Source organism: Caretta caretta, chromosome 2, assembly GCF_965140235.1.
Source record: "Caretta caretta isolate rCarCar2 chromosome 2, rCarCar1.hap1, whole genome shotgun sequence".
In the NCBI taxonomy this organism is placed as follows: Eukaryota; Metazoa; Chordata; order Testudines; family Cheloniidae; genus Caretta; species Caretta caretta.
Genome location: NC_134207.1, coordinates 212,736,223 through 212,763,346, shown reverse-complemented (window position 1 = coordinate 212,763,346; position 27,124 = coordinate 212,736,223). Strand labels below are relative to the sequence as shown.

The 27,124-nt window shown below is 38.5% G+C and overlaps 1 protein-coding gene across 19 annotated transcripts in view; it reads left to right on the top strand.

Moving 5' to 3' along the window:
• HDAC9 (histone deacetylase 9) overlaps positions 1-27,124 on the top strand; it is a 704,322-nt gene that overhangs the window by 531,799 nt on the left and 145,399 nt on the right. For 18 of the 19 annotated variants that reach the window (XM_048838336.2, XM_048838333.2, XM_075125815.1 and 15 more), the window contains 2 exons: positions 5,769-5,889; positions 11,877-11,926. The exons of the other annotated variant lie outside the window; for it this stretch is intronic. In XM_048838336.2, coding sequence (XP_048694293.1) covers positions 5,769-5,889; positions 11,877-11,926 — 171 coding nt within the window. The remainder of the gene's footprint in view (positions 1-5,768; positions 5,890-11,876; positions 11,927-27,124) is intronic. 19 annotated transcript variants of the gene reach the window in all.

Genomic DNA, 27,124 nt, shown 5'->3' with positions numbered 1-27,124 from the left:
AAAAAGTTAAGAAGATTTTTAGTAGTGTACTTGCCATGGCGCTAAGCAGACTAAGAGCTCTATACACCAAACCCCGAACCTTATTTAAAACTATTTAAAGTTGGACAGTGAAAGGGTCATGTTGACACCTTTAACTCTTTGTCCCCATATAGTCCATCAAAATTAATACCATCAGGGCAGTGCAGAATTGTGCTGCCTCAGGAGCCAGAATAGTGACTGAATTGTGACTCACAAATAACAGTCTGATTACGGCTTCCCACTTGCTTCAGTGTGGGGAATAAGTTGTACCAACTCTTTTGCTGGCACAGAAGAGTACATCCCCAAATGTGCTGGCTCAGCTACACTGGCTGGCACGTGGGGGGAAGAGAGTAGAGACAAGGCTGCAGCTATTCCCCCCCTCCCTAGCATGAGATGGGAAGTAGCGACCCAGCCATAGGTGGCACATACCTCTTGTGTTTCGGAGAGGCTGACGCGAGTGCTGGAAGCTCCCTAAAAGTGGGAGGGCCACCGGTGCCTGGACTGTGGCCCTGCCCCCTCTTTAGCACAAGGCCTTGCCCTCTCTTGGCCTCCTCCCCCGAGGCACCACCCCCACTCTGCCCTGAGGAACCTCTCCCTCCTCCCCCAAGGCCCCCCTGCCTGCTCCTCCCTCCCCTGAGCCCCCCACTCCTCTCCACCCCTCCCCCGAGGCCTCCCCACCCACTGCTTGCTCCTCTCTGCCCCATCCTGCCTTAAGGTTGAGCAATGGGGGAGAGGCGGTGGAAAGGTGCAGCAGCGGGCGGGGGGACGGCCTCAGAGGAAGAGACAGAGTGGGGGCAGGAAGGGGCAGAGCAAGGGCGAGGCCTCAGCGGGAAGAGGTGCCGTGCGGGTGGGGCCGTGAGGGAAGAGGCTGAGTGGGAGAGGGGCCTCGGGGCGGAACCCCGGTCTGGGTGCCAGTGGTTCGCATGGCACTTCTCAGGAGCGTCCGGCAGTGACACTCCACAGGCAGCAGGACTGCACACCTCCAAAGGGAGGTTTGCCACATCTGGCATTTCTTTCCCCGTTTAGGGAGGCTTAGCCTCCTCACGCCTCTTATACACGCTGCCCATGGACCCGGTCCTGGCTGCTCTCTCAGCTCACAATGTGACCTGCAGTGCTTTCACAGGGGATTAAGGAGATGTTTTATGCTGTTGGGGTCGGTACTTCTGCCTTACTACATGGCTGCGTTGGCCAGTTCATGAGCTTTAACTTTCTGGGGGAGGAGAAGAAGTTTTGTTAAAGAAGTCTGAGACTCCTGGATTATTTTTATTATTGAATTTTGAAATAAAGATTCCTTCTTCATAATCTCACTTTAACTCTAAAGGAGACACAAAAGGCAAAGGTGCGGGTAGGAGAGTGATAGGGCATCAGGAGGGAGAGCTGTATGGGCACTTTAAAAACATTTTTTTTTAATGACAAACACATTCACATGAGATACCGAAAGACCAGGAAAGATGAAGGTATGTACAGAGCAACAGAACATGTCTTTGTGTGCATGTGTTTTTAAGAGAAAGATACGCACATATGAGAGCGAGAGCGAGACCCTGATGTGCTAACTGGGCAACAGGTCATTTTAGTGTGTGTGTTTTAAGGAACTGAGAGAGAATTTAACCACTGTGAAAAATCCCAAGAAAGATGAGAAAACTATGAAGACCATTAGTTTGTTTGTTTGTTTATTTGTATGTTTGCAGACTAGAGAACCTAGTGGAAGTTTAGAGGAAGCAGATCCCTCCATGTCGCTGTGATAAAGGAACTGCTTATACTGAGAGATTTGAGTGATAAATACTGTTTAATCCATGTTATCAATTATTTTTAGTTTAATACAATGGAGAAGATATAGGCCCCTCCAATTCTGGCTGATTCTAGGGTGGACATTTCCCGTTACCCAACTTCAATATTCTACTCCCTTGACGTATGCATACCTCCAAGCTGATGTCAGTGAGGGAACTGACCATGATGGGGAAGCAGAATATCGTGGAGTTCAGAGAAGAGAAGTTTGCCCTTGCTGTGGATCTACCCCAAAATGAGCCCTTTCAAGTTCTCCATAATACAAAACCAATGCAATCCATCTGTTCTGCTACATTATTGCTAATTCCTTAACAACAGTGTACTTTATCATGATTTTACATCTTTTACTGTATTTTACTAAAGGTTGAGATACCTTCAGGGCCAATCAGAACTAATTAGGACATTACATTGGCCATATTTCAGACCTTGAAAGTATTAGGGGACACAGATAAAGCAGTTCACATCTCTCTGTTTATCCCCCAACAAATAAATTATATTTGTGTATACTTAAAGATACAGAAATGCCTACATTATGCTGTCTGACATCTTGTGGCCTATGCGGACTTAAAACCGGAACTTTGCACCATTGGAAAAACTGAGACTCCAAATTTTATAATGGGGTTACAGCATTTACTTATATAACCTTGGTAGGTCTTGACATATTGGACCTCAAAAACTTGACATTATTCTGACCTGAGTCCTGAGTAGTTGGAGTTTGGGTACTATAGAAATTGGCTTTACAGGCAAAAGGTTATAACAATTAATGGCAGTTAAAAAAAAACCTAACCCTCTTAAATATTTCTAAAATAGTTTATCTATAATCTGTGGGCTTGTCTACATGAACATTTAGTTAGCAGCAAGCTGGGGTATAAATCTACCCTGCACTATCTTGCCGCACATTAACTATGTGGAATCTTCTGACACTCACTAACAGTTCTTTAGTGCACTGCGATCTAGTCCCATTTCAAAGTGAAGTAGATCAAAGTGCACTAGGGGCTAGTCTAAAGTACTATGGTAAATAGATCTAACTTACGCAACTACGATTACATGAATAACATAACTGAAGTCGACGTAGTTAGAGGCACTTACCGCGGTGGCTACACTGAGCTGTGTCGGCGGGAGAATGTCTCCCAGCGACTTCCCTTACGCTTCTCGGGGAGGTGGAGTACTCAGATCGATGGGAGATTGCTCTCCCATTGATTTAGTGTGTCTTCACTAAACCCACTAAATCAACACTCGCTGCATCGATTGCAGCCGTGCCGATCTACCAGTCAGTGTAGACATGCCCTAAGGAACTGTTAGTGTGTGGCAGCAGTGTTCACTTGGACAGTTGTTGCATGGCAGACTGATGTGGGGTGGATTTAAACCCAGACTTGCTGCAAACTGAATGGGCATGTGGACAAGCCCTCTATGTGATCTAAGTGTATGAACATGCACCTAGTTGAGATGACCTGCTTATTGCACTTGGACCTTTGCCACTTGTGACTAATACAGCCATTCCAAGCTCATTCTGATAAAATGACACCACATCTGTTTATCTATCTGATTAGAAAACATTTTTAGCTGACCTAAGAACTATCCTTCCCTCCCTATCTCTGTAGAGAATTGTGTACATATGTTGTGAAACAATTGATAGAAATATATACAATTTTTAGAGAGAATGGATGAATGAACAAATCTTACCAGTCACCACGCTTGTGAAGAAAAAATATTTTTATCATTGACTCCACGCAGAAACATAATGTGCTGATTTTGATTGTAGAACATTGTGTCAAAAGGATGTGAAGGTGCTGCTACAAAGTCTCACGTGAGACTGGAGAGGCCTGGAGAACTTGGAGATGAAAAAAGAGCTGATGTCATTTAGTCCATGGATTGTTCCCTAAATTTTATTTTCCATTGCTGTGTCCAGTCTAGTTTTAAATTATGCACCAAATAGGATTTCCACCATTTCCTTTTGGAGACTATTCCACAGTCCCCTAGATCTAGTTTTTAGGGATATTTTTCTGATTATTCAGAAAAAATTGCCTCTGCTTAACTTAGTATAAATTATGCCCAGTCTGGTTGGACCACCCTAGACACCTCTTTTCCCTCAAAACTTGCTCTCTTCAAATATACGTAGGGCCCTACCCAATTCATGGTCCAGTTTGGTCAATTTCATGGTCATAGGATTTTAAAAATTGTAAATTTCATGATTTCAGATATTTAAATCTGAAATTTCATGGTGTTGTAACTGTAGGAGTCCTGACTCAATGCTGAAGGCAGCAGCACAGAAGTAAGGGTGGCATGGGATGGTATTGCCATCTTTATTTCTGCACTGCTGCTGGCTGGGTGCTGCCTTCAGAGTTGGGCACCTGGCCAGCAGCCACTGCTCTCCAGCCTCCCAGCTCTTAAAACAGCACAGAAGTAAGGGTGGCAATACTGCAACCCCACTACAATAACCTTGCAACACCCTGTATGATCCTCTTTTGGGTTGGGACCCCAGTTTGAGAAACGCTGGTCTCCCCCGTGAAATCTGAACTTTTGTGTACTTTTATCCTATACTATACAGATTTCACGGGGGAGACCAGATTTCACAGTCTGTCACACGTTTTTCATGGCCGTGAATTTGGTAGGACACTAAATATATGTAATTGTTGCATTTGTGCCCTGGTGAAGAGAAGAGTTTAGTGTTTTGCAATGTGTGTGTGTGTATGGGGGGGGGGCGGTTATGTAATACTGAGTGCTAGAAATTTACCTCCAGGAAAAAAAAAGTTCCGAAATGGAAATTATCCAAAAGAAGAGTCATCCAAAGCATGGAAGTACATACTTTGAAAAATGACTCCATGAAAATAGCATGGGGGTTACATGTGTATTGTCCCTCAGTAAATTTCATATCTATTTACTTACATACAGAACATATTTGATGGGTGTAGATCCTCAGCCTGAGTTATGACAGTGTGCACCAGCTGAGGATTTGACCCATGCTGTTTCTAAATGTCAACACTGCAAATAAAACCGGGGATTTTTAAGTTGAGCTGTTTTCTTTCTCCTTCTACAGTAATAAAGATATTGTGATCAGAACTTGCTGCTGATTATGCATGAACAAGAATAAAATCCATTTCACTCTGCTATAGCTGTATCAACTGTGTGCAGTACTAACAGGAGAAGAAAGTAGTAAATGCTTATTTATGTCACTGTAGTAAGCAAATATAACTAAATACACACAGGGAGCAGCTCTGTTGAGTAAGCAAGTGTCATTTTTACAGTTTTTTTAACTGACTGTACTTTAATGGAGCTAGAAGAATAGTCCTTGAAGTTTAACATAGCTGTACGGGAAGGGCAACAGCTGGGTAAGTATTTAAAGGGCCAAACTCCAGTTACAATATGTAAGGAAGCAATACAAATAAAAAAGAGGCAGCAAATGAATCTGAGTCTGGCAGAATGAAACTCTATGGAGACCAACCCTAAATTCAAGAAAAAAAGTACTTTTAGCTTCCTTTAAATGTATGATTTTTATATTTTCCTTTCTAGAAGAATAAATTGATACTGTGGTAAGTAATAGTGGCCCTAGCAAAACACAGTGATCTTTATTTCAAAATTCATCTGTGGCTTCCAGGTGTGAATACACTGTTTTCTTTAATACACAGATATTCAAAGTGGATTGGGTTCTATAGAAAACACATTTATATTTGTTTTCTAACACTTATTGGCTTGTAAGAAAGAGAGAGAGAGAGACTTCTATTTTTTCTTATGTGAAATACTGTATCTTGCCAACTATAAGTTAAGACTCAAACACAGCATTTGTGATAAACCACACATGCATTTGTTTTTCATCTACTATACTTTAATAAACAAATCAGTGTCACATTCCTGCATGACGCAATTTCAACCCATTATTAATCATACTAAATGTTATTTTGGACCTTTACTTTCCCCCCCTAAATATTGTCAGTGGAATATTGTAGGCCTCTGCTGTTTTCTTTCAGCGAATTCGAGGTCGAAAAGCCAGTCTGGAGGAAATACAGCTGGTTCACTCTGAACATCATTCACTGCTATATGGCACCAGCCCCCTGAACAGACAGAAGCTGGACCCCAGGAAACTCCTAGGTCTGTACAGGCCTCTATTCTATTGAGAACAGCACATTCCAGCACTGTCATTAGTCATAGCTGGTGTCAGTTTAAAATACTTGGCAAGCAGTGTGACAAAAATTCACTTTTTCCAAATGCATTGCTAAGTGAAATGAGAATGTTACAGTGGAAGCCAATATACGTTAGTAAAATGCACTGGCTGGAAAACAACAATGGAAGTTTCTCCACATTTGCTTTTACATCATTTTAATATTAACCCTTTAAGTCATTTCCGCCAGAAGTCAGTAACTATGGAAATTTGGAATGCAATAGATCTTCTATTTCTTTATGTCCTTGATCTAAAAATAAGAGTTAAAAATACACTTGCTTGTCAAAACTGTTCTTCTGCTGTTCTCATTCATTTTATTTATTTTAATCTTTATTTCGGTCGGGTTGAATATAGATACCATTCATCAGATTTTGCTGATAATTGAACTTTGTGTAATTGTGCAGTATGCAGTGTATAGTATCTTTGAGTAACATAAAATCATATTTAAAGCTTTAAATGGTTTTAATGGATATGTAAAAATAAAAACAAGCTATCAGCACTGATGCGTCTCAAGAATTATATTCGGATGCATGGTCAGTGCTGAGCATATACTTTAATTTTAGGAACGGTAGGGTTAGATTCAAATCTCAGATAGGTAGTGCACAAGGCAAAGTATCTTGACAAACCTACAATAGTGAATGTTGCACTCTACACATTAGAGTTCTTAGCTACTATTATTTCACCCAGTATAAGACATGGAGCTTTATATTTATAACATGCCCTTCCCCTCAAAAGCTTTTTTTCCCCCAGAGATTCATTATAACTATTTCTACAACTACATTAAAACTACATTAAAGTAGAATAAAACTACATTAAAATAGAATACATTAAAATAGAATCACTTCTAGACCCCTGAAGATTTGAAATATTTCATTGAGACTTTATCATTTTGATAAAAAGAAAAGGAGTACTTGTGGCACCTTAGAGACTAACCAATTTATCTGAGCATAAGCTTTCGTGAACTACAGCTCACTTCATCCAAATAAATTGGTTAATCTCTAAGGTGCCACAAGTCCTCCTTTTCTTTTTGCGAATACAGACTAACAGGCTGTTACTCTGAAACCTGTCATTTTGATCAATTTCGTTTTGACTTTTGTACTGTATTAATTGTAATATGTTATATACACACAATATTAAACATTATATGTAATTAGGTTTGGCAGAATTTGAATTTTTTTTATAATTTTGAGGGATAATAGTGTTTATTTTTAAGCTTCTTTATTTTTATTGATTTAGATTTTCAGAGTTGCAGGAAATTATGGGGAAAGTCATACAATGGGGGTCAGACAATAATTATTTAATGTCAGTACATGTTGAGATTAAAAATGTTAAAGCTTTATAACTGTTAAAACACAAATTGTCATCATCACGTCAAAATATACAAAGTAAATATCCTTAAATCAAATTCTAATACGTTCTCAATCATCGTTTTTCTTACTTTACCTAGCTGTAAATATCAATTATTATGGATGGAAATATTTTTTTCATTGATTTGTGTGATACAGTGTAAATCAGTGCTTATTAACATTCACTGATAAAAATGTACGCCTTCCAAGCCTTAATGTAATGTAATATAATGAATTAATATATAAATGTCAAAGCAAAATAAATTGAGATTATAAAGTCTACGTGAAATATTTCCCATTGAAAATTTCATGAAATCAATAAGTTCCTGCAAAGCATTTCAATTTCAACAAAACTGCATTTTTTTGACAGAAAATTGTTCTGTTGAAATATTTTTGACTAGCTTTACCATTTGGCTTCATGTGCTAACTCGAAGGAAAGATGATGGTTGACAAAATCATACACTCTTTTGTTCCCCACCCTCATCGACCGTTCACACAGTCATGCACAGTAGACACTTTTCAGTGGAACACCGCAGACCGTAGGCCAGGTGGAAACAACTGATTTATATGGCATTAAACTGTTTCATATTCAGAAATATCCAAACCTTTCTCTGTAGTTTAAAAATAAAAAAAGATACCGCTTAGGGCGCTACTGTTAAAAGTGACTTACAGGAGATGGGGTAAATCTAGCATGAGAAATGGAGTACTAGCTAATTAAGTGCGTGTTTTACAAATTACATATTAAATCCCTGATTCAGGAAAACATCTCTCTTCAAAAAGGGTGCTTAGCCACATACTTAAGTCCTGATAAATCAATGGGATTTAAGCACACGGTTATAGTTAAGCAGGTGCTTAAGTGCTTTCCTGAAGAGGGATGGATTTATCCACGTGGTTACATTTTTCCTGAATCAGGGCCTAAGAGTTCAGTTATTACAAATGACCATTTTACAATTTATGTAACTTTTTTAGAAATTATGTAACTTTGCACTATTCAGACGTTAAGCTTTTGATTACTCATGTTTCACTACAGTGTGTTAAACAACATGGCATGTTGCATTACATCTTGATGTGATGCAAATTAATACAGGAGATGATGTGTCATATTACGTTATGGTTTAATGTGACAGGAAACACCATTTCAAACCTCTTTTAACATGCAGAACAACCAGTCATTTCCATGTAGATCCCACAAGTTCAGTGTGAATTTTTTCTCTCCTGCCGTCATTATGAAAATGTTTCTAAAAAAGTAAAGTTTCCAATTACCACAAATTTGTAAATGTGAAAAATTTGCTGTCAGCTCATATGCTTCATTTTAAGTGGAACAAAAAGATACATTTAGACAGCATATGTAAGTATGTTACAATTTTTGTGCATTCCTATGTGATCACTTAGCAATACCCTCTTCAATCTGAGGGTTGATATTGGAAAACAGTTCAGGTCCCCAAACCTCCCTTGTGTTCTGCAAGCTTTCATCCAGTATTACTAGATTGTCCATCTTTCCACAAAGTCCTGTTTTGCTGCTGCCTCTTCTTTTGCTCAACAAAGCCTCAATCCTGCACTGTGAATCACTCACACAGACTGCAGCATCCATGTGGATTGCTGACGTGGCACTTAATTTTGCATCATAACCCTCTCCTCCAAACAGTTTCCTTTGTATGAGAGTTCATCAGAGAATCCTTTCCTTTGTGGTCTTACATATCAGAAAAGGGAATCTTTGTGATTCTCCTATTTTAATATTCCTTTATTTGTGCTCTATATTGTATCTGTGACTAATGGAGTAGGCCGCTGAAACACCATATTCCTCAGATCTTCTCCTGATGGTCATTTTCTTCAAGTGTTTGGCTCTCAATCTTACAAGACCTGTTCTGATGCAAGACTGAAGAACTTATTGTGAAATTTTCACTCTCCTTCCACCTTATCTGGTATATTCAAATCCTTTTTTTTTCCTTTGATACATTTTGTGAAAAATCAAGTAGTAGGCATTTGCCAAGTACTTTTGAATCTTTCCAAATATCATTAGGACCTCTTGAATTGTCTCATTTTGAACATTTTTACTGCTGGTTTTGGGTTGCTTTTTTTGGTGTGTCTTTTTGTTTTGTCAACAAAGCTGGAGGTTCTTTCATTGCTATGACGATCATTAGGTGACCGTCCTATTCCCTCTTAGCAAAACCTTTTCATACTGTTCTTTCAAAGAGATCTTGATGTTTTTCCTGTTCTGTTATCACTTTGCTATCTGCTTCTCTGACAATTGTGCAATAGGGAATGAGTGTTTCTGGTAAATTTCTTGATGTGTTGAAAAGTCTTTGTACATATTTTCCCCTGTGTCAATACTTCAGTGTTGAATACTGTCTGTTGATGGATTTCTACATCTTGCTTCACCATCTGCTCTCTTTTCGTGACAATTCCTATATGCATCTAGGATTAAGATATCTGGGAATTCATCTTTCCTCTCTCACGTTCCATCAGTTAGCCACTGGATTTCTTGAAAAAAATTCTAGTTATACAATGTTTTCAAAATGTCATCCTTTATCTCTCATGAAACTTTAGTCACCCCCTCCTAATAGAATCATAGAATCATAGAATATCAGGGTTGGAAGGGACCCCAGAAGGTCATCTAGTCCAACCCCCTGCTCGAAGCAGGACCAATTCCCAGTTAAATCATCCCAGCCAGGGCTTTGTCAAGCCTGACCTTAAAAACCTCTAAGGAAGGAGATTCTACCACCTCCCTAGGTAATGCATTCCAGTGTTTCAGCACCCTCATAGTGAAAAAGTTTTTCCTAATATCCAATCTAAACCTCCCCCACTGCAACTTGAGACCATTAATACTTTGACAGCACCTCAAACCTGTTATTTTTAATTATGTATTTTTTAGTGCCCTTTCCCAGACTTTTCCATCATCTCCTCAGAAAAATGTGAAAAAGTGCCATCCACCTCAGCCACTGGATCTGCATTGCAAGTGACCTGATGACCCCCTTCCATATCCCCTTTCTTGCATGCCCCAGAGCATCTACCTACCCTGGTATATCTGGGGTAATCATCCCTCTATGGCATACTGTAAGAGAATATTCTGTACAGCTACTGCATGTGCAATCCCCTTGCATAGTCACATGGGAGCTCTAAATTGGTGCAGATGGCTTTGTTTAGTCCCTCTTTACCTGTATGATTTTCACCCTATGTTAATTGATCAATATGCCCTGTTCTGCTGATTAGAAATAGCTGCAAATTCAGTGTGTCTTGGATTTTACTATCAGACTAAGGCACTTTCTTCCAACTTTCCAATCTGGTCTCTCAGTGCTGAAAGACTATAGTTTATAATCTTCTTTATACACTTCATTTATACTGGTTAAACACAAGTAACTCTAGCCTTTGCCTCTTCCTCAGCAATGGATTGCTACTTCCTAGGCAGCTTGAATTGATCCACCATCTAGCATTCCCTCTGTGTTGAAGTTACAAAACTAATTCAGTGGTACAGTGGGGGAAATCTATGTTCTCTTCCACAACTGCCCTGGAAAGATTTTCCTAGAACCAAATTACATACTCCAACAGTGAATGGGTCAAATTCTAAAATTCTTACCTAGTTTTAACATAGTCCTCAATAAGGCAAACACTAAGTTCAAAAAAAGAAAAGGAGTACTTGTGGCACCTTAGAGACTAACACATTTATTTGAGCATAAGCTTTCGTGAGCTACAGCTCACTTCATCTCACGAAAGCTTATGCTCAAATAAATTGGTTAGTCTCTAAGGTACCACAAGTACTCCTTTTCTTTTTGCGAATACAGACTAACATGGCTGCTACTCTGAAACTAAGTTCAAAGGTAATAAAAACTGAATATAGGACTGACTTAAAACTAAGTAACAACTGCAGGATCCAGTGAGTCATCATATTGTGTAAATTAAGGAAAGTAATACATTAGACTGTGTTATCTGTATGTTCTTTGTCTAAGTTTCATTTGGTATAGTAATGCTATCAATTCATATAGTACTGCTGAAGTATACAGTTATTTATGTTAATTATAAGCTATTAAAATACTGATATAATTACCCTTTAAATGAGCTCATACTGTAATTGTCTGGACCATTAAAAGTACCGGCATTCACATTGATTTTCAGTGAGGTTTCATGTCTAACCCCCATTCCTTTGGAAATCCCAGCCTAACCAGTTTAACAGCTTTATTAGTGTTTCAAAATTTAACCCCAAAATCCAAAGACTGATTCTGATCTTTTTAGTACAAATCACAGTGTTACTCTAAAGTTATAGTATTTTTGTTTGACTTCTGTGGGTGAAGAAGACAACTTTCGAGCGCCACAGATTTCTTCTGCAGGAAGACCTGAAAAAGAGCTCTGAGGAGCTTGGAAGCTTGTCTCTTTCACCAACGGAAGTTGGTCCAATAAAAGATATTACCTCCCCCATCTTGTCTCTCTCATAACCTGGGACCAGCATGGCTACAGCAACACTGCAAACTGTATTTTAGTTGACTAGTTATTGAGAGAGATTAATAAATTAGGATTGAATTAATGAAGATTATTTTTCAGTTTTATGTTTATTGTTGTCTTTTCTCTTTAACATATAGGCAGCGTGTCTCAAAAAATCTTTTCCTTGTTGCCTTGTGGGGGACTTGGGGTAAGTAGAGGCTGTTCCAATGTAATCTGTACAGCATAAATAGATTTTTAAAGTTATTGGTCATCTTCAGACTCATGTTCAGTGGGTCCTACACTTGAGGAGCTAATATACAATGACAGAAAATAAAAATGAAGCTTTTGTCATACTGCCATACTGATTTTTTTCTAGATACTGTGTATATTCATAATCTGAGATTGCAGTATCACAGGGCAATATTTTTGTCCTGATAGGAGGTATGTTACTTGTCTGTCACTGGACATATTTTCTTTAGTGCGTTGGTTTTTGAGAAAAGTAATGTGATAATTAGAGGGGCTGTATTGTAGTGAAATGTTCTTAGCTATAGCGAAAGCCTGATAAAGAGTCCTGAATAGTTAATCCAGCACTATGTTCCACTGAAAGGAAAAAAATAAAGTACACACAAATAGCACTTTGCATAATGGGCATTGTTTACTAACTGTCAGGGCATAATTTTTGTTAATAAAATATTAAATAGAATTTTTGACCAACCTTTTTAATACCAAATTATGGAAACTATTTATTCTGCTACATTTTGAGCCAATGGGTCCAGATTTCTAGGAGAAACTGTTCCAATATTAGGAAAAGAATCAAAATTAAAAAAAAAAAATCCCCCACAGAAGAGAGCTCTATCAACATTTGTTACCATTCTCCTGTTATTTGCTGTTGAAGGTCGTTAACAGTTAGAAACAATTTTCCATCTACAATTTTCTTCACTGGTGCTTTCTTTAGCTACCCTATGTTCTGTGGTCTAAATGGAACTGTAAACGATCACTGTCAATAAAATTAAGGTGCAATGCTTAGATTATTGGCCACTGATATGCTGGCTGAGAGTTGCACATTTGTTCTAGCTCCCTTTCACTGTTTTTGTCTTCAGGAGTGAAACCACAGTCTCTAGAGTGCAATTGGAGCTAGAGGCCAACTTCCATTGAAATACTACAAGTTTGCTTTTTCTCTACTGAAGCTTGCCAACACATTGTATATGCTTTTGTCCCCCACATAGGATAATTTCCATTCCACTGTAATCTTTGCTGTGAGTTTTTCTTATTACGAGATGTTATCGTGAAGCTTGAACCTGACAAAAAGCATATCCAGGCTACCAGGCTTTAACAAACAATCAATTTCACTTTATAATTGTTGTTATTATTTGGTAATTTCTAAAGATTTCACTCCTAGGAATTAAGGAACAGACTCTCAGAGGATGTAAATCAATGTGGCTATATAAGCTGAGGATTGGGTCCAGTGTTGTAAGACTAGCGACTAATGGTAATGACATGCTATATATATTCAGGTTGTGTGTGTGTGTGTGTGTGTGTCCAAATCAGGTCCTACTGAGGCAAAACTGTCATTGAAGTTATTGGGAATTTTGTTTGAGAAAGGACTGAGCAAGAAATGAGGAATAACTTCAGGAGATGTTATCTGCATTTATGAGCAAAAAGTAGTTAATAAGAGGTGCCTGATTGCTCGAGAGCATGGGAAAGTAGGTTGCCATGTGCTCACATTATTTTGGAGGGTACAATTTTGGAAAATCTTACTTCTGAGAAATAGGTCATCAAGATATTGACCAATGTGTGCAATGAGAAAAATCAGTGAAGAGAGAGAGAAAGGGGCTTTGCAGTGCTTCTAGAAATGGGAGGCATGTGTGCTGTTCTGCACTAACACAGGTCAGGAAATACTCAGCCAACCTTTGTTCTTTCAGATGTTTAGAGGAACCTGCACTTTGTCAAACTCATTTGACTCATTTCTGATTCAGAATCATATAAACAGAAATATATATTGTTGTATTACACCCTCTATTTAGCGTACCGCTAGTTAGTTTGCCTCTTTTTATTTTATTTTCGTGTTTGGTTAGGAACTCTTTGTAGAGAGGGAGAGGGGAGGTTATGACCTTTTCCAGAGTAAATGCTCAGTTGAGGAGACCTTTTTTTGGCTGAATTAGTTGTCTCTTAGTTAAAATGAGCTCTTTCTATTATGAGGGTGGAAGTAGTGAAGGGTCATTGTTATTTGATAGCTTTTGGGATAAGGGGGGGGGGTTGTACTGCATAATGCAGTAAACCCAGCATACAGCTTGTCTGAATGTTTTATGTGATGGGATGGATGACTTCGAATGTAGTTTTCTCATTTGCTGGTGAGCAGATCTTTATTTTCTTTTGCTTACTTGTATGAAAATGAAATTCAAGTCTGTATTCTGTAGCAGAGAATATAGTGGGAAAGAATATATGAAAGACTCCCCTTCTTTAAGAAGATCTTCTGAGCCTGTGTGAAGTTCTCTGTTCTGTGTTTGGGGCGTTGATAAATAATCAGAAATGACTTGCAAATGGAAATATCTGGTGCCAGATTGTCAGCTGGCGTCAATTGCAGTAGCTCCATTGAAGTCCATTGACACCAGCTGAGAGTCTAGCTCAGAGAAAGTTCACTCATTCAAAGTATATTATAAACAGTGGTGTTATTCGAAGAAGGTAGCTTTTCCCCTTTCTTTCTGTTATTATTATTATTATTATTTTATTTATTATTTGAGTGTGCACAGGGTGCTTAGCAAGGTTTATGTGATTTTCCTTTCTATGCTACTATAATAATATGGCTAACCTCTTTTTAAGCCTAGTTCCTTGCACAGGGGAGAGAATGATAAGATGCACATTTTTACTTTGACCTCCCCTTGTAGTATTTTTGGAATTTAAGCCCTGATTTTGCAAAGAATTGTGCACATGCTTAAAATTAAGTAGGTGCATCATTTTTGGTAGGCTTGGGGCCATAGTGGCCAGCTTTATTAAGTTAAATATTGTTTTGGTGCTGGTTCGAAAGAAATTGCTTTTGTGCTGCTTTGCTTATTAAGTCTATGAGTGGGTTATTATAGTTAGTGACTTATAGAAAATTGTCAAGTTGTCTTGATACTTACCAAGTTTATCAACTCCTCTTGCATTAAAATATAGGGAATAGATGATGATTTGGTGAACCAAGGTCATCCTAGGGAAAAGCACTGCAACTCAACATAGAATGCTGGGTCTTGACTATGGATACATCTAGTACATTAGAAGAAAACAGTCCGAAGCACTACAGAAAACCAAGTGGTGTAAGCTTAAAAAGTTAGCAGGAAGTTTAAAATGAAAGTGTTAGAGGAGATCTCTTTAGAAGGCTTAAGAGAAAATACGAATCAAAGATAGATTCATGTAGCAAGCAAAATTCAAGAAAGTGCACAGAGCCCGCTTGGTGAACAGAAGCAAGAACCTTTGTCCCCAGTAAGATCTGGTGGCAGAATGAGAAAGTTTGAGAGGCTGAGAAGGAGAAGAAAAAGTGTTTTAAACTTTGGCAAGCAATGCTCCAACAGCAGGATTTTCAGAAGTATAAAAAAGCCAAAAACAACCAAAAAAAAAAAAAAAGGCAAAGAAAGAGATAGCAGCTGCTAAGGCTAAAGCCATGGAAGCCCATTTTAAATGCCCATTTTGAAATGAAGGAAGGTGAGAAATAAATATATTCATTGGCAAAGACCTGTGATAAGTGAATTAAAGACAGTAGTGAGATCAAAGTAATTAAAGATGAAAGTGGCTATAATTAATCAAGGAGAACCAGGTTAAGGAACAGTGGAGAAATTACTTTAAAAAGCTAATGAATGGAGAGAAACCAATAGGACCATGCCCTATAATAAAACCAAACCAAGGTCTGGTAGCACCAGACCTAAAAGGAAAAGTTATAAAAGCATTGAGCCACACGAAAAATAAGAAAAATCTCAGCCCTGGTGGCATACCAGCAGAGTATGGAAGTACCTGGAGCAACAGACATGAACATATTGACATAACTGTTTAATTGTATCATGAGGATTGAGACAATGCCTGATGCCTGGAGAAAGAGCACATTAGTACCAGTATTAAAGAGAAAAGGAGACGTACAAGACTTTGGTAACCACGTTGGCATTAAACTCATGAGCCACATGATGAAGATCTGGAAAAAGTTATTGATAAGATACTACAAACAGAAGTAAAGGTCAGTAACAATTAGTTTGGATCCAGGCTAGGCAACTCAACATAGGATGCTATCTTTGCATTGAGATTGCTTGTGGAAAAATATAGAGAAAAGAGGAAAACGCTGTATGTGGTATTTATCAATCTTGAGAAGGCTTATGACCACATTCAGAGAGAAGTAATCTGGTGGCTTATGAGACTGGAACAGATATTGGAAGACTGTAAGTATGTCTAAATTTATGGCATCATGTAGAGTACAAACACTGAACACCCAGCTAGCATGGTATAAATAGCATGGCATGCTTAGGTGAAGCAAGGAGAATAAAGTGCCCTACACAACTGAATGCCCAGGGTATATACCCTACATAGGCTCTTTACACACGGAAGCAGTCTTTTGTGTCTGCACAGCTATTTTCACCAGTGTAATGTCCCACTGCCTCCTGGCTGCTGGAGTCTTTCCCCACCACAGTGAAATGCTCTGGCAGTGGGGAAAGGCACTGGTGGGGGGAGGAAGCAGGGAGAGGCTCCAGCAGTGAGGAAAGGTTCTGGCTGGGGGAGACAGCAGGGAAAGGCTCCCCACTGCCAGAACCTTTCCTCACTGCTTCCCCACTGCAGAACCTAACCCAGCTGTCTCCCGCTGCCAGAGTAGTTCATTGTGACATGTAGCTACACACCACAGTAGCAAGTGTTGATGCAGCCTGCCTTTCAGTATGGCAGGTAACTACACGTGTACTGCCTGTACACTACATGCTGTCGTAAATGTGGACATAGCCTATACCAGACTTATCCAGGACATGTACTAGGGTGCTGTTACCACTGTTAGAAGGCCATGTGGAGAAACTAAACAGTTTCTAGTAAGAATTGGAATATATCAATGCTCAGTCCTTAGCCCCTTTTTTTCACGATGCACTAGCAGAAAACATCCAGAGAGTGGCACCCTGGCACATGCTCTTTCCAGATGATGCTGTGCTATGTGGGACAGCAAAAAGGAAGTGGAAGAAAGCTTAGTGAGATGTAGGTGTGTACCTGAAAGAAATGGCATGAAAATTAGCAGCATTGAAAGAGACTATATGGTCTGTAGATTCGATGATACCTTTCAGGAAGACAAAGAATACCATAAGTTTGAGGGGTCAGCTACTACTACAAACAGACGTTTAAGTCTTTAGGTTTGATTGTATGGGATAATGATGAACTCAGAGATGAATTAATAAGCAGAACAGGAAAGACATGGACTAAATGGAGAGAATTGAGTGGAATGAACTGCAACAGGAGAATTATCTCATTGCAAATTAAGATCTACAAGATGGTAATTACAAAAAGAAAAGGAGTACTTGTGGTACCTTAGAGACTAACAAATTTACTTGAGCATAAGCTTTCGTGAGCTACAGCTCACTTCATCAGATGCATTCAGTGGAAAATACATTGGGGAGATTTATATACATAGAGAACATGAAACAATGGGTGTTACCATACACACTGTAACGAGAACCTTGTAACAAGAGTGATCACTTTCGTTACAGTGTTTATGGTAACACCCATTGTTTCGTGTTCTCTATGTATATAAATCTCCCCACTGTATTTTCCACTGAATGCATCCGATGAAGTGAGCTGTAGCTCACGAAAGCTTATGCTCAGATAAATTTGTTAGTCTCTAAGGTGCCACAAGTACTCCTTTTCTTTTTGCAAATACAGACTAACACGGCTGCTACTCTGAAACCTGTCAAGATGGTAATTAGGCCTTCACTTTTGTATGGCTCTGAATGCTGGGCACTGAGGAAGAGACAGGAGCAGATCTTGAATGCAGTAGAAATGAAGATGTTAGGATGGAGGCTTGGAGTTGCAAGGATGGACCATGGAGTTAATGGATTAGAGGTGATGTGAAGATGGTAGAAAAGTTGAGAGAATCCAGGTTCAGATGGTTTGGGCGTGTGAAAAGAAGATTGGAAAAATATGTAGGAAACAGGGTGTTAAATTTAGAAGTGGAGGGTAAGAGAAGGGGTGGAAGACTCAAACCTAGATGGATGGATGTCATACAAAAGGATATGATTAGCTGCAGACTTTCCAAGGAACTGCTTCAAGACAGACTGGAATGGCGAAGAGTGACTCAAAGAGCTGATGCATATAGATAGGGCTAAGGCTAGAAGTAGTAGTTTGGGATGGCCTGGATTACTTACAAATGATCCCAAATGAGGGCCAGTACAACCTTCATGACACATTATCCTGTCAAATTCTTATGTGTATTATTACAACACCTAGAGGTCCTAACCAAGATCAGGGACCCTTTGTGCCAGGTACCATGTATAGACATAGCAAGAGACAGGCCCTGTCCCAAAGATCTTATAATCAAAATGGAGGCCAGAATAAATACTGAAGCCCATATTTTCTGTGATTCAGCTTTGCCCTGCACCTTTTGTACAGAAGCAAAATAGGTGTAAAATGCTACCTTTTGTAAGCATTTTATATCCACTTTGCCCTCACTTTCCTGTAGTGAAAATGATCATAAAAAGTACAGGTCACTGGTGAATTGGACTCTGTATGTGCCAAATATTTTTCAGAAAAAATATTTTAAAAATATTTATAGAGTTTTACAAGAAACTGTATTAGAAATAAATCTATTCCTCTTCCTATAAAGTCAGGCTGCCTTATACTACGAGCTGAACTGTACAGGTCTCACAGGGAGAGAGAAATGATGACTAATTCTAACCTCTTAAACTTTGCCTGAAATAGGTTCTTTCACACAAATATTTCAATTTTTAAGGTTTTATATCCAGGGCCCTTCCAGAACTAGCAGTTTGAAACTGTTGAATGGCTGGGAATCTCCCCTTTCCAGTAATATTCCTAATTTTCTTTTTTCAGAGATGCACGTTTTTGGACTTTATACTATTCCTGGACTATTATCAATTCCATACCTCATGCTGTTGTAATTTTGGGGAGAAATTGCACATGTTGGAGAAAGAAAAAGACTGTATTAAGGCCAGTGGTTTTAATAATAAATGATGACTCCCTGAAGTTGATCAGAGGTTTCGGATGTTAGGAGTATCCCAGGAAAAATGAATAAAGTGTTGGTGAGATGGCCAAAAGAGGATTCTAAATGCAAATTATCTTGTGGCTCTGATAATTATCAAAGGGTTCCACAGTTTTTTAATCACCATCTGAGATCTGATTGATCATTACATGATGCCACCTGAGATGCGATTGATTTATTACAACACCTCCCTATGAACTGTGTTATGAAGTTGATAATTATGGGAAGCAGAAACTAATTTTAATGTGGGCAAATTTATCTCCCCCCCAGTATGTCACTGAAAATAGTGATTGTTTTCCTGCCCATCTGACTTGCTGCTGTGTGAAGAAATCTTGAAATCATTTCTCAGCTATATTTTTTGTCCAGTTGATAGGCAAAAAACCCACAAAAGTAAGGAAGAGCAGGCTTTTATGATAATGTCATCATCGGCTCCCAGCTTCAAAAGCTTCTGTGGCTTTTGAGTTGTCATTTATAACTTGGAACTGAATCAACCCATAGTTCCCTTGATACATTTAGAGAAATTGATAACAGACCACTTCTTTTATGGCTCAGAGGAGGCAACTCCGATCACATCACTATTGGCAGTCAATATTATTTTCTGACATGGTTGTAAAAGTATAAAGAGGCTTATGGCATTTGTTTAGATGAGGAATGGGCTCTCAAGCTGTGCTAGGGTTTATGGGTCCAGATTAGTGAATAGCAAAGGGAATATGATGTTTGCAAACAGGATATGATTTTATTTAAGTTTGGGTTTCATACTTTGATCCCTGGGGACTGCCCTGCAGACAGAAGAGAATTCCACTTTTATCATGAAATAGGGCAGTCATCCAATACCAAGAAAAAACAACCACCACCACCCTGCGATGTGCAAAGTCAGATCTTTAAATTGGAAGAGGAGGAGCTGTGGAAGAGTCAAAACAATACTCTGCATGAAATCAGACTTACACAGCATCAATGTTGAGAGGACTAACTGAACAGTAGTCCATGTAATAAATATTGATGTAGTTTGATCAGTTTAGCCACTCTCTGCTGTGCACAATGGGTTTGGGACTATTCCGTATATGCACGGTGAATTCCTTGTAACTTTGCTTTCATATATACGAACCATAGGTAAAAGTATCTGCTGGTGTAAATGGGTGCAGTTTCACTGACTGCAGTGGAGTCCTGCTCATTTACACCAATAGAGAATTTTACCATCTGACTACCCAGAAGAAGAAAGTGTAGATGTGTGTGTTTATATAAATATATTTTTAAAAATGCATGCAGCTTTTCCCCCTAAAGTTACTATCTTTTAAAATACTGAATCAAGTCGGTGAATAATTTATTTATTTATGTATTGTTCTTTTTTTCTCTGGTTTTAATTAATGTCGTGGTCTGATTGGTATTATCGTATCTCTCAGTGATACAGCTTTACTTCTTGATAGTGGTTTATTAGTGTATCTTTTGGATTGGTAGCTGCACAATTCTGAAAATCCTGGGTCATGTAAGTGGTCCTTACTCACGTGAGTTTGCTTTATTAGGGCAATGGTATTATTTCTGTTAATGAGGACGAGTCATATGAGTAATTATTTGCAGGACAGGGCTGGACTTGTGCAAATTCAAGCAGTCCACACAGAGGACTACACTCTTCAGGGCTATCAGGGTAGCATCTTTCTCAAGCATGAAATGTATGTGAAAAAGAAAATAAGAGAACAAAACTGTGTACACATAAGACCTCATTTGGGTAGAGGCGCAAAGAAGGAATCTGGAAGGCACATTATGTAATTGTGATAATGTTGATATTTTTCATGTCCTGAAGCAGCCATTTGACAAACCTGTGGACATAGACCCATCCCCCTCCCCCACAAGCCCCAGCACAGAGTCATGCTGGGGGCAGTGAGAGCTGTCCTGTGTTGTTTAACTAGCAGACAGTCCCTTGGCTTTGTTGCCAATGGGTAAAAGTTAGAAGAGCTTCAATTTGTTCAGTCTTGTACAGGCCTCTGATTGGGGACTGGACAGAAAACTGAAGAGATGTAACCCTTTGCAATGCAACTTTTCTGCCTGGTGGAATCTTGGTAAAGCAAAGAATCTGTCCCTTTAGATCTATTTTGCCTCATTTTTAATAATGAAGCTCTTTCTTAATTGCATTCACTATTTCACAGGTACTAAGACAACCCAAATTATAAAGCACCAAACATCATGTGGAACGCAGAGAATGAATGTGAAGCTGATAAAGTGTCATAAATTCAATGCCTTGAGGATTTTATTTCATTTTGTGGCTTCCACAAAAATATCAAGTATCCCAAAGCTTGCAAAGTATAGAGTAGTATTATGTAAAACAGAGAATCCCTCTTTATTTATAAGGGTGGTATTGAACATTATACACGTAAGTTAATTATAAATAATTTTATATTACATTATATACGGTTTACAAACATACATACATATGTTCATAGCCCCCAAACAAGCTTACACATGCGCACACACATGAGATTTTGATAGAAACTACTTAACTTTCTGCATTTGTACTTTGAAATTCCACTGTGACATGCTTCAGTGATGGAATTCAGCCTCCAGAATTGGCACAAGAACTTCTTTGTATTTTTCCTGTAATTTTTATCATAGTAAATACCAAGGCTCCATAATAGCTCCATAGTGACTCCTAACAGAAAGAATATCATCTATGTCCAAGAAGAGGGCTGAAACATGATGCATCCGAAAAATGAACTCTGTAGTAAGAGGTCAAACTTTTCAAAGAGGGGGCCTGAGTTCTACATGTAAATATCTGCAGTTACTGTGATTGCATGCACAAATGGCTCAATTTGCACATGAACTCATAGGAACTGCATCATCAAATACAGGGAGGCAATTGCGTATGGATTTTTGCACACAAATACATTGAAAACTGAAGCAAATGTAGAGTTAAATTAATAGAATACTTAGGGCGAGGTCTGCAGTAACTTTTTTACCAGCATCTGGTGATATGTGCCACATATCTGAGACTTGAATCTGTGCCAAGCTGTATTATTTATGATCTTTTTCTAAAAATAAATTCTAATCCATCCTTTCCCCAAAAGAAATGATCCTACCACCACTATTATATCCATCCAAATTTGGGTTCAAGACTTTGTGTTTTTGTGAGGTGTTTGTAATATCTTCAGCGGCTGCAAGAGACACACAGAACCCTGAACTTGAATCTTTCCAAAAATTTAAGGTGGGTTATTAAGTTCAACTACTTCTTTTAAAGATAACATTATTTTAATACTTTTCTTGCACTTATATCGATACAGTTTTGTTAGTGATTTGAAAGCCAAAGAAGATCATTTAAAATTAAAAAAATGAAATGTTTTCCAATTCACTTTTAAAAATCTATCAGCACTGCTGTTACAAACTTGCTTCTTCAGGCATTTATGGCTCAGAAATTGAATTCACAATGAAACTTTAAGCCCAATCACCAATGCAACAGGGCAAAATAGGGCCCTTGACATTCTTTTTTTTTCTTCAGCAGGAATATTTTCTCTAAATAAATTTTGGACTGTAGATCATTCATGAGTAGCTAATTACTTGTATTTATTATTCCAAACTTTAGAAGTCTTGATTAGGGAACGCATAGGTAACATGGCATTTTTCTGTTCCTTGTTTGGAGTGGCTTAGCTCCAAGTATATATATGGCGTACTCTTATGGTATGTCTCTACTGCAATCAGAGGCGTGACTTTGCGAACTTGTTTTGACCTAGCTAGCTCAAATAATAACAGCAGTGAAACCAAGACAGAACAGGTGGCAGCATGGACTAGGCACTTGAATACATACCTAGAGTTCTGGGCGATGCTGCAATGGTTGTTGTTGTGCTATTGTTATTCAAGCTGGTTAGATCAAAGCTAGCTCAGGTACCTCTAGAAGTGCTGTGGTCACACCTCTGCCTGCAGTGTAGACATACCATTATAGTAACATTTCTTGTGCAAATAGTTGCCTTTCTAAATTCAAAATTCACTCTCTGGCTATAGTCTCCAATAATACCTGAAGAAGAGCTCTGTGTAAGCTCAAAAGCTTGTCTCTTTCACAAACAGAGGTTGGTCCAATAAAAGATTTTACCTCACCCACCTTGTCTCTCTCATATCCTGGGACCGACACACCTATTGCAACACTGCAAACATTTTCCAAAATCTTCTTAAAATTTGCTGTTTCCGTGGACTTTCCAGCCAGTAGACTCATTTATTAGAATATTATCAGGGAGCAAACACAAATGGGGAGTGAACACAGCCCAAGTGAATTCAGGTTGTTGGCGTGGTTTTTTTAAGTAACTGTGAAAATATTTTGAGGTATTTATCTAGCTCAGATTCTAAAGGTTGCATATTTATTATTTCCTTATAAATCACACTGGAAGTACAAATACATTCCTGAATAGCTGCTATTCTGAGTACTCGTATATCAGGAAAACCATTATCAAAGCAAAATCTTAGTAAACTGCTGCAGTTTTATAAGTAATTATAATATTATAAGAAGCTCAGTATGCCAGTGTTGGAATATATTCTTTCTAAAGTATCCTACTCACACGCTTCAGATAAACGAAATTTATGAAGGAAACACCAGGCCAGGCACACATACTTTCTCTCCTTTGTTCACTATTGAGAGACATGGATGACAGGCCATTTATTAAGGATCGTTTCTAGGTTATGATGTACACACCTTAGCTTCTTTAGTCATGGTGAGATGAAACAGAAGCAGAGAAGCAAGACAGAGGCTCTTTTGATTCCTAGTGAAATCATGGATGTGATGAATGATCACTGTGACCAGTGATTCCATATGGATAGGAGACGGGAACTATTAGCATGGCAGCTGGAGTGTAGCACTGGGCATGGACATGAGCACACTGTTGCAGGCTAGTGCATTAACACTCTTTGGCACTAGCTCATTCCAATGATGACAGGCTCGTTGCTGGCAGACATATCAAAATGCCACACACACGTTTTAGAGGCTGTAATGCTTCAGGAAAATATTCAGTTACTACTTACATGCCAGTAACAAAAAACAGTGAAGGAAACATGTTTGCTCTGACACAAGTGGCAGAGTGTGAGACTCTGAAAACTTTTATACCTGCTAAGGCACATAAAATTCACTAAGCAACATACAAATTCCTGTGGATCACATGGTCACATGGGAAATCTGTGATTTCGAGTGTATTTCTTACAGTTTTCTGTTGGTCCATTCCATGAAGGCCAATAACTTAGCTAGTTAATATTACTCTGTTGCATTCCATCTTTATATTTACCGTGTCTGACCATAACATAAAATCAATGTAATGGGTTCTCCAGAGTATGTGTTAAGTTACCGATTTCCCCTGAAATATATGTTGGTACAACTTCCATCTGAGAATATTTTAGCACAACTCCTAGTGGTTCAATGGATGAGAGGGAAGTCCCTTTAAATCGCTCCGAAGAGCTATTACTTTTGAACCACAATTACCCGTTTTTGCTTTTGCCCAAGATACTGTGCATATAATATACAGTAACTGCCATTAAAAGGTCATCTTTTGCCAACAGTTCCCACCAACCAGCATATGATCCTCCTGGGGGAGCTGCATACATTTTAATTCAATATGTGCGTGTGAGAGAGATGCATTAGGAGTCAGAGGGTACCAAGCAGATATTCTAGCCCTTTGCATTTGAGATCTAGAGCTTGCCTTCACTGCAGTTTTAGCTCAAGGTGTAACTCAAGTGTTACCCCTAACTGACTCCTAACTGATACACATTAATAGCTCCAGTTAAGTGGCACTTTAAACTCAGGCTAGCTGGCCTGTTAGGGAGTGTGGGTTCAAGCTCAAGAGCTGCTGATGCAGGACCTACTAATTCACTAGGGACTCAGCTACTCTGAACTGCTACTACCATCACTCTGAGCGGCTTGAGTGTTTTTTTGTAGTGTGACTGCTCTCACTAGAGTGAGGCTAACTTAAGAGCTGTTAACTAGAGAGTAGATCATTCAAGCTAACGCTGCAGTTGAGACAAACCCCCCAACCTTAAAATTTGAGTTGAATGCACTCTGATTTTTAAAGGATAATATTCAGTGGCAGTTGTGCCCCTCCAACTCGGACATGTTTGATTAATCAGAAGAACCTACAGAGCTTGTAAGTGTGGGACCTAAAGAATGGCCCTGATCATTGCCTTTGTCTTGTATTATTTCCCGGTTATTGGTATATGTGAATTTGAGACTGAGCTTAGTTTCAGAGAAGAAGATAAGCTGTAGAACACTCTGCCTGCCTGCCTGTCTCTCTCTGATAATTGGAAATGACACACTTATATTGTTATATTATGAACAGAAAATCTGGATCCCAAATGCCCACAGGGTAGAGTTGGTGCCAGGATCTTGAAAGGACCCTTCTTAAGGAGGGAGAGAGTTTGGAATAGAGATCAATGGTGGGGGCTGGGATATGTGACAGGTGAGAGAGAGAAGACAGAAAAGTTGCAAGAAAAATGTTTAACTGTTTTTAGAATTTTTTCATCACTCTCCCCATCCCTCAGATAGGATCCAGGCCACCAAAGATAAGCGTATATTTACAGTATTAGGCATATAGTATTTCAGATTTTTGTAATTAAAAAAGCCATTAAGATAAACAGTCCCCCCCACCCACCCAAATGTATCTTCCCTCACCTCTCCACCTCTCCCCACACAATGCATCTGGCAGTAATTTATAGTGGTAACAGCTATTTTCAGCTACTAACCAATCCAGCCTAACACAGAGTGTCCCAGTCTTGCTGTTGTAACAAGCACCCTATAAACTGGACTGTTATGTGTTGCTGTGAGGTCTTTTGTTTGTTTGCTTGCTTTTGGAATGTTAAGGTTTTCATTGTTAGGCCTCAAGATATCCGATATAAATTGATCATAAGAAATACATTCCTATCAAGTTCCTTTTGGTAGTATAAGATATAGCATTTCAAGTGCATCCAACACTTGAAACATTAGATGCTTTTAGACAGTATAAATGCTTTTCATTTAAGTCATTCTCTCTTCCTTTTTAATATCGCCACATCTATGTCAAGAATAAGTAGTTTAATTTTTATCATTTGCAGCTTTACAGAGTATTAGTGTTGCTATTCATACCAATGGTTGAGCTACGATAGATGTGCTTGAAAGAGCCTGCAAAGTACAGTGTTCATTCAGAAAACTCTGAATGAAGTAAATTCATATGGGTCTTAAAAACTTTACTCTTCAGACTGGGGTTGTGTTTTCTGGCTCACAGCATTATCACAGATTATTCTTATTCTTTGAAGGTCTGCATAAATGATAAGAACATTGATGCCAAAACACTGAGTATAGTTATATTTTAATACTGAAGTTTTGGTGCTATCAAAATTCTATTAAAACCCCTTTTTGTTTTATGTTATGTATATTTTATTCTATCAAGATACTGAATGCTCTAGGTTAATTTTCAAAACATCCAAAGCATATGTTCCTCATGGGAAAATAAACAACCATTAATAGGGATTAAAGTGAAAGGATCCTGTGCTAGAAACCAATCGAATTTAGTATAAAATGCTAAATTTTATATAGGGTTTTATTTAAAATATTCTGTAGGAATATCTAACAGGGATAACATTTTCTATTAAAGTCTATAGGATGGTCCAAAACACCTATGGAAAAGGCATCACTTTCTATTAAATTCTATAGGACTTTTCCATAAAGAAACTATGACATCTTTAGCAAGAATGTTATGCACTAAGTATATAGGTTGTCCATGAGGTGGACCTGAGGTAGGCAGGAAGTAATGATGGACTACACAAAGACTCAAATCCTACTCCACTTATTCATATATGTTGTCCTGTTGTGTTCATCTTATACAAGTAATCCAAACAAAAATTGGTCTTGTATACCTGACTGGACTTTAACACAGCAGTTGTCTTCACATTTCACTGGGGAACACCCAGTAAAATATTTAAATTAAACATCATTTGTGTAGTTTTAAATGTTTCAGGGGATTGCATTTGAGACATTTTCTGAGGAGCTGTTACCTATTTAATAAATAATCATTTATCTGTAGAGTTGAAATAATTGTAAATATTGCCCTTCAATTTAGTTAGAATTGTTTCTCTTCAAATACCTCTTTCAGACTATGATACATTCAGAAGATACTTAGATCGTGGTATAAGTTACATCCCAGTACATTGGTGTGAGTATATGTAGGTGGCATTAAAACACACAGAAGAGTGGGGTTGGAACAGAAAAAATAA